This window comes from Babylonia areolata, chromosome 7, assembly GCF_041734735.1.
Source record: "Babylonia areolata isolate BAREFJ2019XMU chromosome 7, ASM4173473v1, whole genome shotgun sequence".
NCBI lineage: Eukaryota > Metazoa > Mollusca > Gastropoda > Neogastropoda > Buccinidae > Babylonia > Babylonia areolata.
The window spans coordinates 16,811,808-16,826,414 of record NC_134882.1 but is presented as its reverse complement, the minus strand read 5'-3'; the positions used below and the strand labels follow the sequence as shown (position 1 = coordinate 16,826,414).

The window sequence follows — 14,607 nt, the reverse complement described above, 5'->3', positions numbered from 1 at the left end:
CCCCCACTCCCACGCTCTCCTCCCACCCCCTCTTTTCAGGATCCACTGCTGCACGTGCTGGTGACTGGCGCGGAGGCTCAACTGGCTCAACGGCTGATGAACTACGCGGCCCCTTTGGCCACCCGTCACGTCACTCACACCTCGCTGCACGTGCTGGGAGCCAAGGCTGGCACCAGTCCATACCCCTGGGCCCCTTACTTTGTCCAAGGTCGCTGCACCCTTAGGAAAACGAAAATTAACATTTAAGAAAAAAAATTCTTGAGGGGTGATAGGGATGAGGCTGTGAAATTGCCGGACTCATTTTGAGACTACTTTTCATGCATCGTACATTTTATCATCCAGGGAGACATTGTGATACGACTGCAAAAACTGACCCATTTAAAGACCAGTTTTCATGCTTTTGTATTTTTATATATTTCATTGAAGACTTAGGATATTGATATGACTGGAAAACCATCCCTTTTTAAAGACCAATTTCAATGCTTTATATATTTCATTATCGAGAGAGATATTGGTTCGACTGCAAATTTCATGTTTTGTACATGTTATCACTGAGGGGGATGTTGATGCGGTTGCAAATTTGTCCTATTTTAAGACCAATTTTCATGCTTTTACCATTTTATTATTGAGGCAGATAATGGTACGACTGTAAGTTTGCCCCACTTTAAGACCATTTTTCATGCTTTTACCATTGTATTATTGAGGTAGCCAATGGTACGACTGCAAATTTGTCCCATTTAAAGACCACTTTTCATGCTTTTACCATTGTATTATTGAAGTAGAAAATGGTACGACTGCAAATTTGTCCCATTTAAAGACCACTTTTCATGCTTTGCACATTTTATCATTGAGGGTGATATTCATATTACTGCAAAACTGACCCTTTTCGAGACCTTTTCCTGCTTTGCATTTTATTGTTGAGGGAGATATTGATTGATTGATATGGATACTTATACAGCGCTTATCTTCGGTTGGAGACCAAGCTCTAAGTGCTTTACAAACATGGGGTCATTTGCACAACAGGCTGCCAACCTGGGTAGAGCCGACTGACGGCTGCAGCTGGGTGCTCATCATTCGTTTCCTGTCATTCAATCAGTTTTCAGGCACGCACACATACACACTCAGACAAAAATGTAACATTTAGTATTTTACGTGTATGACCATTTTGTTGATTTACCCCGCCATGAAGGCAGCCATATTCCATTTTCGGGGGTGCGCATGGTGGGTACGTTCTTGTTTCCATAACCCACCGAACGGTGACATGGATGACGGGATTTTTAACGTGCGTATTTGAGCTTCTGCGTGCGTATACACAAGAAGGGGGTTCAGGCACTGGCAGGTCTGCACATATGTTGACCTGGGAGATCGGAAATATTTCCATCCTTTACCCACCAGGCGCCACCGAGATACGAACCCGGGGCCATCAGATTGAAAGTCCAACGCTTTAACCATTCGGCTTTTGATACAGCTGAAAATCTTGGCCCATTTTTAGACCACTTTTCAGGTTTTGTAAATTTTGATTTCGAGGTAGATAATGATACGACTGCAAAACTGACTCTTTTCGAGACAACTTTTCCAGCCCCAAAAGTGTCTCTGTGACAGGAAATCACAAATCTGTTTCTGCAAGTACCGGAGTTTCCACAGCTTCGAGCAAAATAGATCAGTTTGTTCCGAAAAATCCCTTTCTCCACGCGACTACTGGTGAAAAAAATTATGTTTTAGATATCACAAACGACGCATTTGTAAACGCGCCAAATGTGGTTGATTGCTGTCGTTGAACTCGACCCATAGCTATCACTGTAGTAAACCTAAGACGTGGAGAAAAGTGCGCGATCATCGCTCTTCCGGGTTGCCATTACTGGAGATACGGCTCTGAAGGTTAAGGTGATCGAGTCTAGGAGTCCTTTTGAGCTCCGTTATCCGGCATGTTGTAGCGCGGTGGCCTGGAAATATTATATCACTCCCAAGCGTAGGAAAGCGTCCTGATTCAAATTGCTGTCTCTGTTCGCAGTGCGGCTCCTGCAGGAAGCAGTGGATAAATGGGAAGGTTGGTTTTAGAACAGCAGGACTCGCCAGGACAATCCTGCAAGGCACAGTGCAAAGAAGTAAAAAGAGAGGCGGACAGAGTATGAGATGGGAAGACAATCTCCCAGCATGGACAGGCCTGTGACTGACTGACGCTCTGAAAGAGAGAGAGCGAGAGACGAGGAACAGAGAGAAATGGAGAGAACTGGCTCCTTGGTCGTCAGTGGTGCTCCTATTGTTTTGAGACTACGGGACAGAAGAAGAAGAAAGCTAAACATACCTATTTGTGGAGTCCTTTTTGCCACTGTCGTTTTATTGTCCTGATGGAGAGACCGGAAATTGAAATGTGCCTATCCATTTCAGACGTAGTGTCAGAAGCCAGGCTGACGGACGTGCTTTTCAAATGAAATCATGTCAGCGTGGCTCACGAGGGAAGAAAATACTTAGTCATGAACACAAACTGATTATTTCTGTATAGCTATGTGCATGTTTTTATAATCATAGTAAAAGCAGTTATGTCTTTAGCGAAAACTGACAGCTAATGTTGGATTCTTTCGGGGAATATTCTCTAACGGCCCTACAGTCACTGCAGGTGGTTAGCGGAGACGCTGTCTGTTTCAGCCGGCAGTCTGATGCTGGCATCTGGCGGAGTGTGCATGACGGGGGACCTGAGGACACTGAAGAGATCCTGTAGGATGGAGCTACAGACCGGTGGGTTGACTACGATATGCGCTCCACAACATGTAGCCTATTCACGTCCATACAATTTTTAAAGTACCCCCCCAAAAAAAACGAAACAAAAGCAACAACAACAAAAAACAAAAACAAAAAAAACAACAACAAACAAAAAACAAAACAAAACAAAAACCACAAAAAAAAAAAAAAAAATTACACACACAAAAAACACACACACAAAAAAAACCCAAACAAAGTCCCCCCCCCCACCCCCCCCCCAAAAAAAAAACCCACCACGACAAAAATCACTTCCTTTTACATTGCGCTTAATCTCTCTCTCTCTCTCTCTCTCTCTCTCTCTCTCTCTCTCTCTCTCTTTCTTATATATATATTTTTATTTTTATTTTTATTTTTTTTATTTTTTATAATAATATCTCATTGTGAAAGACCAGCGCAGTGTGTGTAAAAGGAACTGGTGTTTTGGTTTAAACATGATTTTATTCTCAAAAGCAAGTAAAGACATTGCGAACATATTGAGCAGCAACAAGCCGGAGCTTATGGTGTCACGGAGGTCGGAAAACTGCTCATGCACACAGTGAACTCAGAACACAGCGGCAGAACTGGTACTTTTTGCTTTTTTGATTCACTTTCAGAGGCATGAACACTTATGTGTAGCCTGTGAGGATAAACGAATCAAAAATCGTAGGTCGTAATTTTTTGGGGAAGAGAAAAAATATTAACATCACAGTAACACGTGTGTGTGTGTGTGTGTGTGTGTGTGTGTGTGTGTGTGTGTGTGCGCGCGCGCGGGCACAAGTGCGTGCTTGACTGCGTGCGAACATGCTTACGCGTGTGCACTCGAGCTGTAACCAGCCAGTTGTTACGGCCATTGCAATTGATTCTGAGCGCAATGCCAGATTTTTTTTCTTCATATTTTGTATTAGTTGAATAAAATATGTACTGTTTTCATGTACTCCCCCACGGAGTTTCCCTTGAAATAAACACGCCTTGTCCTGACTTGTCTCCTCTTGTCTTGTCTTGTCTTGTCTTGTCTGATATGTGCACGCGCGTGTGGTTGCTCTCGCGCGCCGCGCACGTGCAGCCCTGAGCGAGCGGCGGGTACAGGTGGCCCTGGAGTCCCGCCACACGGGCAGCCTGCCGCGCGTGCTGTGCTTCCCCTTGCCGTGCCACGTGTGGGGGGTGCTGTCCACCACCGCTGTGCCCGCTGCTGCTTCTGCCTCCACGGACCCCGCCACAGCCGCCTTCAGCTATGGGGCTACTGGGGCCGCTGCCGCCGCCGACGTTGCCCCCGCCTTGCTGGAGTAAGGGGATTCTGTTGCTTGTTGTTTGGACAGAATTCGTATAGTCTGTAAAAGAACGCCAGCACAATAGAGCACCCGAACAAAAGAACGCCAGCACAATATAGTATCTGATTAATTAACCCTTTCACCGCCAGTCAATTTAGAGTACAAAATTCCCTTGTTGAAAAAACACAGAAAAGACAGTGGCTAAGAATAACTGGGGATTCCCCTTGCGATTGATATGGCCTATCCTACCACCGAACATTAAGAGCAGTACGTTCATGGATAACAGACCAATGAATGGTGACCTTTCAGTGACGTGGGTCTTCTTCCACGCATGTGCATAAATGCGAGCTTGGTGGTGAAAGGGTTCAAAACAACAACAACAACAACAACAACAACAAAAAAAACCAACCGAACAAACAAAAAAACCGCCAATACGGTGCGCAATAAAAGAACGCCAATGCAACAGAGAACATAATGTTTTCTTTGGTTTTGGATATACTTGTTCTCAGTAAAAGAAAGCTGACATAACAGGGTGTTTTCTTCTCATGTTTAAACTGATTGTATTCAATCTAAGAACACCAACACATGATGTTTTCTTAGAAGTGTATCAAATGATAAAGTGTTAGTCTTTATAGTATATAATGATGCGAGCAACATCAAGTGTGACTTACACAGTGCTTTGCTTTATTTTAGCCAGCATAGTGATCTTTTATTTCCCACACAGGTATTGAGACCAACTCCGTAGATTGAACTGTGTTAAAAAAAATATTTAGTAGATTTGTTTGAACATCCAGTTTGAAGTAAAAGAAACTTCTTGAAACTGCGTAAATGTTGCCTATTTGTAGGGAATTATTTACAGAGGTAAGATATAGTTACATTTTTCAAAATTAAATATCAGTCCAGATGCTGTAACACTGCAATGATAATGGAATGTAATGAACTGTAATTCAGCACAACGCAACACAGCAGAACACAGCCCAGTGAAATATACGACACTGCAACACAATACAACACAACGCAACGCAACGCAATACAATACAACACAACACAACACAACGCAACGCAACGCAACCCAACGCAATACAGTACAACACAATACAATACAATACAATCGGTAAACACTGTCCAATGCAGGTATCACGAAACAGTCCAGGTTTCACACGTGTCCATTTATGAGATGTCATCCAACGTATCACTGTACCGTATCAATGAGCCTTTGTATACCGGAAAAATATTGAAACTGTGTTCGCTAAAGTAAAAGCCAGCCTTAATCAATAAGATGATTTTTGTGTGTGTTCATGTTTATGCCCACAGCGCCTTCAGTCTCGTATGCCAGTGTGACGTCAACATTTCTTCCTTCACTGACGTCACAGAGGACTTGGTGGCCCATATTCTGACATCCAACATGACGTCAAGCGAAACGCTGACGCCTTATTCAAGCAGGATTATTGGCGGACTATCGTCAGCCTCGGCTCATGAAGCTCCTGGTTTCTCATTTAACGATTTTGAGCAGGCAAGTTGGTTCTACATAGGGTAGGTATGGGTAATTGCGAACAGCATGTAATTGCGAACGATTCATACACCGCCCCACTTCGAAGCGTTCTTAACGGTTGCATTTCACAATTTAACATCTTCTTCGAACTTCTTCTAATACCTTAATAAATATCCATTTCCAAGAACCAGTCAAACATCAGCTATTTCTGGCTATTTCCGCGCTCTTTCTTCTCTTCGCGCACAACTGCCCACCAAGGTTATTAACATCCCTTCAAAATCCTAAAATCAAGGGAAGCAAGTTGTGGGACTTGAACTTTGACACAGTTTAAATTAGTTGATTTGATCGGATATGTTGAATGCACAATACCAGTGCTGGGGAAATTCAAGAAAGCATATTGGTAACAGATCAGAACGTCAGTTTTAACAGGAATCTGCAAAATAGTGTCGTTTGCAATTAGGCCATAGGATATTTTGACTTGAGTCAACTTGCGAACAATGCTGTAGTCACTGAGCACTCTCAAAAGGGTGTGTTTGTGTGCGGTGAGGGGTATCTGTGTTTGAATGTCTGTTTGTGTGTTTGTGTGAATAAATGTTTGTTTGTGTGCGTGTGTGATCAAAATTAACAATACAACAGTCTGGTGCGATGTTCCATTATTATGTCTAATGAGTTAAAGACCGGCTTCTGTTTAATTGTCTACATGTACCCAAAGCCATCGTTCGCAACTTGACTTGCCCGTTCTCATTTACCCTCATGCACACCTGCTATTTCAAACGTCGACAAAACGTTGAAAACAATGAGCAGACGAACTTTTTCTGGTACAACCAGTCGGAGAATGTCTTCAAAAACAAAAGAACTACGTTTGACTATCGTACGACATGTTATCTTTACAGTACCACACGTTGAGCTGGTCGCTTCGACTGGACCGTTCGCAATTAGGCATACCTACCGTATACCTTAATAAACAAAAACAAACAATCAAGAACACAAACATACAATCAAACAAACAAGACAGCAATGAATGTCATCTGCCCACGTGCATTTGAGGTGCGCGTGCTGTCCAGCAGGCATGAGCACCCGTTCGCAAACATGGGTATTCATTGTGACAGTTTTTAACATAAAGAAAATTTATCAATATTTGTAAACAAAGTGGGTCGGTTTAATCAACCTGTTTCGGTTGCCAATGGTGTGTGTGTGTGTGTGTGTGTGTGTGTGTGTGTGTGTGTGTGTGTGTGTGTGTTCGTGCATGTCTACAAATCATTCTTCCTCCCTCCTTCCCCACTCTCTCTCTCTCTCTCTCTCTTTTTTTAATCTTCCACCGTTCATCAGATCTATCCTTCACCCATCGTTTCTTTTCTTCCGAAAGAAAGGTTAAAGGCCCCATTTACTTTTAAGGCCATCGGAGCAGTGAATTCATATCCACTGTCTCTAGGGCTTGGCATCGGAAGGCGAGGCCCAGTCTTCTCCTTCCGCCGTTTTGACCTTCTTCATGCAGAAATCGTGCACCCCTTCACAGCTGCGTGGAGTGAGGAAAAATCGGTGTGAAATTGCTTTTCCCCAAGGGCTTCGAACCCTGGTCACTGGTGAACACTGGATCAGAAGTCCAACAACGCCTCACTGCTTCTGCCACGGGGCCTTCTGTCTTTCTTTGCTTATAATAATAACGATGGTACTTATATGGCGCACACTCCCACATCCACCCCCACCCCCACCACAAACGCGCATCACATGAAACAATACGTACAATAGTGCATAATAACATACCTCTGCACATGAAAAAGCAACACGTGTATCTGTATACACCAAGACAATACTAGAACTTGCAGATATGAACAACCACACGCCTCCCCCACAACCCCCTCCCACCCCCGAATTTCACTGTCACTAATGATCTGTCTTGTCTGGAGGGCGAGTGGCTGCTGACTTCCGACCTGATCCCTTCCGACACACACGTGCACACACAGACAGACACAGACAGACAGACAGACCAAAAACACAGACACCCCTTCCTCCTCCCCCTCCCCCCCTCCTCCCCACATACTTCACTGTAACTAATGATCTGTCTTGTCTCCCTACCAGTACCTGAAGAGTGCCCGTAATAACCAGAAGGTCTTGATGACAGTGGAGGGCGAGTGGCTGCTGACCTCCTACCTCATCGCTGTCCGACACGCACGTGCACACACCTCTCTGGGCACCGCTGTCCCGCTGTCTGCCTGGAACACGCTGTGAGAGGGGGGGGGGGGGGGGGGGGGGGGGGGGGGGGGGGGGGAGGCTGACTGCGAGGGACTCTGTCCATGTCATTTTCTCTGTCTGTCTGTCTGTTTGGGTCCGCCTTCGTCTTCTTGTTTCTGCCTGTCTGTCTGTCTGTTTCTCGTTGTGTTTCTCTGTTTCTTGTCTTTCTGTCCGTCTTTCTCAGACTTTTTCCATAAAGACACAGACATAGACACATAGACACACAGACGCACACAAACACAAATACACACAGACAGGCAGACACATAGACAGACAGACACACGCGCGCACGTTCACACACAGCAGTTGCTTATTTGATGTACCATTTGAAAATGTAATTTTGACTGATTTTGATACACACACAGAGCTGCACGCACGCACGCACGCACGCACACACGCACACACACACACACACATAGGGGTGTATTTGAAAGTCGTCACTGTCCATATTTTCCCCCTTTGTCTCTGTCTGTCAGGAATAACTTTTTGTTGTTGTTATCATTTGGCCCATCGCACGCGGGGCGTCAAGCATCAAGTTTCGTGAAGAGCCTCGTGTGCGAGCTTTTTTCATGTAACAAAAGTCGGACGCCGGGCATCAAGATTGATGACGCTGGGCGTCGCGACGTCTGATTACAACTCGTCCTATTTCCGCACTTCAAAAGCGAGGGTGTCGCGAGGAACAACCAACCAATCAGAATCTAAACGACACCTGCTGCTTGTCACGTGTGTGCGAGCTCCACATCTCGCTGCAGGTTTCAAGCGTTCTCGCTACAACGAAGCCAGACGTAAAAAACATAACCCTCCAAAAAACAAAACAGAAAAAAAAGAAAAAAAAAAGAAAAAAAAAGAAAAAAGAAAAAAAAGAGAGGCGATGGCCATTATGAAAGGACAATTCTGTAGTTCTTAACTACAGAAGATTAAAAGATACGAGTACAGAATTCACAATAAATTCCTGACCACTTTATAAAAAGCAGGTATGTGTTCTAATGTTCTAAAACAATGTGTTTAAAGAAATAAAAAACGAAAAAAGAGAGAGCGAGCGAGCCAACTGAAAGTTCAATTATGCAGGTGCATATAGCCGACCACTGGCCTCTTCACCACAAACACCGGGTGAATTTATTTGAAAAGAAAATCGATGTTTCAGCTAAACAGTAACAGTTATTCAGTGTTTTATATGTAAGTAAACGATACCTTGTTCTGTAATCAGTGGAAGTGCACAGTGCAAGAAAGCACCTGTGGTCATGAGCGGTGCCCATTACACTGGCTGCACACACCACTGCTTGCCGAAAAAGTTTCATTTCACTATGCCCCCAAGAAACAGAAAGAAGAATCCAAGCATTCGAAACCAAGTGCTTGAGGAGACTACTACACATCTCCTACAAGGAGCACAAGACCAATGACTATGTGCGGAACCTGGTCAGCAACCTTGTTGGGCCCCAAGAACCACTGCTGGCGACTGTCAAACGACGGAAGATGGCATGGTTTGGTCACGTCATACGACATAACACCCTCTCCAAAACCATCCTGCAAGGGACTGTAGAGGGAGGGCGCAGACGGGGGCGGCAGAGAAAGAGCTGGTCCGACAACGTCAAGGAATGGACCAAAATGACGATGCCAGATCTCCTCACGACAGCTGCCAACAGAACGGCGTGGCGAGCTATGACATCTTCCTCATGTCCACCCAACGACCCCAGCGGTCGAGGGAATGAGTGAGTGAGTGAATGATGCCCCCAAGGAGAAAAGTACACAAGTCCTCAAATAGTCCTTAACTTTTTGTGAACCCAGTAGTTGTACTAGCACAACAGCAGCAGCAGCAGCAGCAGCAGCAGCAGCAGAAGTAGTAGTAGTAGTAGTCGTAGTATTGGTAGTAATAGTAGTCGTCGTAGTATTGGTAGCAGTAGCGGGCCCAACGCTGAACTTATATTACCTGAGCTTATACAGTTGGGCCTACAGCAAAGTGAGAGCTGTAGTCTTTTGCGCAGGATTATGACTCTCAAACTAGGAGGCAAGATTGCGCTGACACTTACTGCTGCAGCCTTTGGGGCTGGTTGGCCTTTGGGGACCATCCCAACGCCGACTGTCCTAAAACTCTCTTGGTTGAGAGAGTGGGGATGTAACTTGGGCAAAACACTCTCCACCATAATCAAATTCTAGCCCAGATAGTCGGTATAGCAGTCGCTCCCTCTGCTGTTATGATGGTCATAGTCAGACGCGACTATCATGTCAGTAGTAGTAGTAGTACTAGTCAGCGGCAGTAGTAGGCATTCCTCAGTCTTGGGAGACTAAGAACTTGTGCTCTGGTTGATGTTTGTGTTGGTTGTGGTTTGACAGGCCTGTTTGGGAATGGCAGTCTCTCCCACTGGGCAGGTCTGTCAGTGTCGGTCAAACTCTGGGACTTCCTTCTTTGTCGTTTGGGCCTCTCACTGTTGGGCAAGTGTCTCTTATGTGGCTTTTCTGCACTGTCTCGCCTCATGTGTGTGTGTGTGTGTGTGTGTGTGTGTGTGTGTGTGTGTGTGTGTGAGTGCGTGCGTGTGTGCGCACGTGTGTGTGTGTGTGTGTGTGTGTGTGTGTGTGTGTGTGTGTGTGTGTGTGTTGTTTCAGGCAGGCATTGTCTCTCGGGCTGTGCCGTCTGTCCCTGGGGACTGCCGTGACGGAGGAACACGCCCTGACGGCTATCTGCCTGTATGAGGAAGCTCTGACAGCTCGACATGGTGGGCTGTGTGTGTGTGTGTGTGTGTGTGTGTGTGTGTGTGTGTGTGTGTGTGTTTGAGTGTGTGTGTGTGTGTGTGTGTGTGTGTGTGTGTGTGTGTGTGTGTGTGTGTGTGAAGTCAAGTCAAAATGATCTTTGTTGAGGGTGAAAGAATAAGCCTGTACAGCTTTTTTTCATCCTGCCCCCAGAAAAAAAGAAAGAAAAAAGAAAATACAAAAAGTAGAAGAAAAAAGGGAAGGGTCGTAGGAAGAGTATAACATAAAAATCAAACGCGATAAGGCACATGAATTCTCTCTGTGTGTGTGTGTGTGTGTGTGTGTGTGTGTGTGTGTGTGTGTGTGTGTGTGTGAAGCTGTCATATGGTATAACAAATGCCAGGAACATTTATCAAGATTCCACACACATACAGGCGTGCACATATCTCTCTTCTCTTTCTCTTCCTTCGTCTTCCCCACCCCAGTCACACACACACACACACACACACACACACACACACACACACACACACACGTACGCACTCAAACACACACGCGCATGCCCACACAGACAAACAAATTCAACACACATACGCGCGGACACGCAAACACACACACATATTCACAAACCACACACACACACACACACACACACACACATTCACAACCCCCCCCCCCACACACAGAGTAATTCATAACATTAAAAATCCCCGATTTAGATCAGGATTGTTACCGCAGTACACCACCGTAGAATGTGTTTTGGGTGACAGGTGTGTCAGCACTGAACGTGTTCCCCGAACCCCATCTACCTGCAGAGACAGCAGAGACCTACATCACCACACAGGTAGGATTACTGACAAACTGCTGTAAACATTGGCTGCAATTTTATCACCTGCTTTATTGATTGTTTTCCTCTTTTCATGGTTACAGATGGACCGGTTCGAAATACAGTTCAGTTTATTTTTCGTGCACTGCGCGTGTATTGTGCTCGTTCTAAAAAACATTGCATCTGTGTTTTGATGATTCTAAATGATTTAGCGCTGGTGTGGAATCTTAAAATTATTTTAGGATAGTTAAAAGGAGGATACTGTTGAGGGAAGGATACGGAGGGGGAGACAGAAAAAACCCGATGAACTGACAACACTGCAGAATGGAGAAGAGAACCATTTGCAGAGACTCAGGGTTCAGCACACAACGGTCAGATCAGGAGGAATCTGGTGATCAGTTCTGCTCTGCGGCGCCCCAATGACTCACAGAGTTGAAGGAGGAGGATGAGAAGAAGAAGAAGAGTAAAAGTAGAATGCTGTAAACCACTCAGTTTGGGAGTGTATCTTGTGTACCCTCTAAAAATAATTAATTTACAGTAGCGTTAACAACATCATAGCCACAGTCAACAGTATCACATTATAGTGCTTCAAAGTGTATATAGCACTTCACAGCATTGTGATGTTCAACAGCAACGCTGCTTCATTTGCTCAGCATGCTTTTCGACTCAGCGGATCATTGAGAAGTATTGAATGTGGTCCGGGTCAACGCTCGGCTTACATCAGATACTGACATAAGCTTAAGTTCGGCCAACAACAAAGTGAGAGCTGTACGATCAATGGTTTCTCCAAAACATGGTTTCTCCACTACAATGGGAATTCATTAACTGTTCAGTCTTCTGTGAAGGACTATGACTCTTAAACTAGGAGACTAGGTTTTGGGAACCATCCCAACGCCAGCTGTTCTAAAATCCTCTTGGCCGTCAGAGTAGGGATGTAACTTGGGCAAGACACTCTCATCTGAATCAGATTTCAGCAGTTGCCTCCTATGCTGTCCTGATGGTCCTAGTCGGACCCGACTATCGTTGAATGTGGTGTATAATAATCCTGTTTTATGTGATAAAAATGACATACGAGTGTTCATTTGAGTCTGAGTGAGAAAGAAAAAGAATAAACACAATTCGTCTTCCGAACACTGAGTATCACCGAATGTGTTTGATAGCTATAGCACTCACTTTTTCTGAACTGATCCGAAGCGAGAGAAGTCAAGCAATGTGTGTGTGTGTGTGTGTGTGTGTGTGTGTGTGTGTGTGTGTGTGTGTGTGTGTGTGTTTACAGTTGGGTCCAGACATGAGAAAATTTCACTCTCGTCTGCTGTCCTTCTGTTCCACTTGCGGCACGAGACCTGAGGAGTAACTGAAGCAGACACTGTGTCAGCCCTCATCATTGAGAATGTGTTTACAATCACGAACATTTGCCATATGGCAATGCATTTGTGAACACACACACACACACACACACACACACACACACACACTTGTGCAGACACACACTCAGTTTCTACACACATACACAACAAACGCACACATGCATACATACATACACACAGATATACACACACACGCGCGCATACACACATTGTGAAGTATTTGTGTGTGTGTGTGTGCTAGGCGCACTCGGAAAGATAAACCAAAAGCCATTTCCCTGAGGAAAAAAGATTGCAGAGACTGACCTTTCAGTAGTTTGGAAGAATGCATTTCGCTCTTTCTGGTGATAAGGTATTTAAAAACAGTTGTATTCAGTGATACACTTATTTGTTGTTTGGATTCCTGTTGGTTACTTAAAAAAAAGAACTCCATTATATTCCTGCGCGCATGTATATTGATTGCGTCTTTATAGTTCGGGAACATGATCTTGGTTTGGGTTCCTGGCGATTGCATTTGGTGTGTATGTGTGTGTGTGTGTGTGTGTGTGTGTGAGCACTCCCAGGAGGAGTCCAGGTAGCGTTTGTTCTTTGATGTTAGTGTGTGCGAGCGAAAGTGGTTATTTGAATAGTTCACTAAAAATGTTCAGAATATTGAATGATGATGGTTATGCTACTTCTTCTTCTGTTACTGCTGCAGCAGTTGTCAGAAAACTAATAAACAGAACATGCTGTTGCAGACATTTTGATAACCAAGTATATATATATATATATATATATATATATATATATATATATATATATATATATATATATATATATATATATATATTTCTTATTAATCGAAGAACAACAACAACGCACCATTGACGAGGGCACTAACTGTTGACGTCCTTAGTGCATGGAGTTTACGATAGATTGCCTCCCTTGTTCCGGGCTCTTCTTACCCTGCCACAGAGAGATACTGTGGCCATGTCTCCTCCCAGCTCTTTCCTAAACCGTCAGCTGTCCATACTCCCTGCTGGCAGAAGGTCACATATGACACACGTCTCCCCCACGTCCTTTGTCGCTGCTACTTGTGGGTGTTTTATTTCTGATACACACTATTCCTGTCATTGAGTCACTGCTGGACTGTCAGGAAAAGTCACAGTGGAAAGTGTGTATGTCGCTGACAATCTTATTAATTTATGTATGTATGTATGCATGAATGTATTTATTTATTTATTTACTCATTTATTTTCCTGTTCGGTTAAGACATAATTTGAGTTGTGTGTGTCGTAGAGATGCCCCCCCCCCCCCCTTAGTGAACAACGGTGTGTGTGTGCGTGTGTGTGTGTGTGTGTGTGTGTGTGTGTGTGTGTGTGAGTGTGTGTGTGTGTGTGTGTGTGTGTGTGTGTGTGTGTGTGTGTGTGTGTGTGTGCAGTCTGTATGCTTACTAGGCTGTATGTATACCTACTCTGGTGACTAGGCAGCATGACCGTACATAAACACTGAGACAGGTATTAGGGAGATCAGCTATTCATCTCGTGATGTGGCTCAGCAATGTAGCCTTTTTCTTCTTTCGTAATGTATCTCACGTGTTCTGGATGATAGCATGTTATTTATTTCAGTCCCATTAAAAAAAAATCATGCGGTGACAGATAAAAGGATGATATCAACAGCAGTCTGGCCGTGAAGATTTTAGGGGTGAGTCACCTGCATCATTGTTTGTAGAATGTCTATTCATTATCCGTGGAAATCAGTTATAGGTTTGTTTGTTTTGTTTTATTTTGTTTTGGTCTTGCTTCCATGATTCAGGGATGATTTGATTTAACATAACGTCTCTTTAAACCCGATATGGCCTCCATGGTTGGCCTTGTAAATGAATATATTAGTATAAAAATATATCATTATACAATAACTTATATCTATCTATCACAGTATATATCATTATATAATGATTATCTATCTATCTATCTTTCTATCTGTCTATCTATCTATATCAGTATATATGATTATATAATA

The 14,607-nt window shown here is 44.1% G+C and overlaps 1 protein-coding gene across 1 annotated transcript in view; it reads left to right on the top strand.

Annotated features, from left to right (window-relative positions):
- LOC143284353 (minichromosome maintenance domain-containing protein 2-like) overlaps window positions 1-12,596 on the top strand; it is a 29,011-nt gene extending 16,415 nt beyond the window's left edge. The window contains exons 14-21 of the mRNA XM_076591064.1: window positions 40-208; window positions 2,647-2,736; window positions 3,803-4,022; window positions 5,322-5,520; window positions 7,579-7,724; window positions 10,333-10,442; window positions 11,187-11,260; window positions 12,519-12,596. Of these exons, the coding sequence (XP_076447179.1) occupies window positions 40-208; window positions 2,647-2,736; window positions 3,803-4,022; window positions 5,322-5,520; window positions 7,579-7,724; window positions 10,333-10,442; window positions 11,187-11,260; window positions 12,519-12,596 (1,086 nt within the window). The remainder of the gene's footprint in view (window positions 1-39; window positions 209-2,646; window positions 2,737-3,802; window positions 4,023-5,321; window positions 5,521-7,578; window positions 7,725-10,332; window positions 10,443-11,186; window positions 11,261-12,518) is intronic.
- The last annotated feature ends 2,011 nt before the right edge of the window (window positions 12,597-14,607 follow it).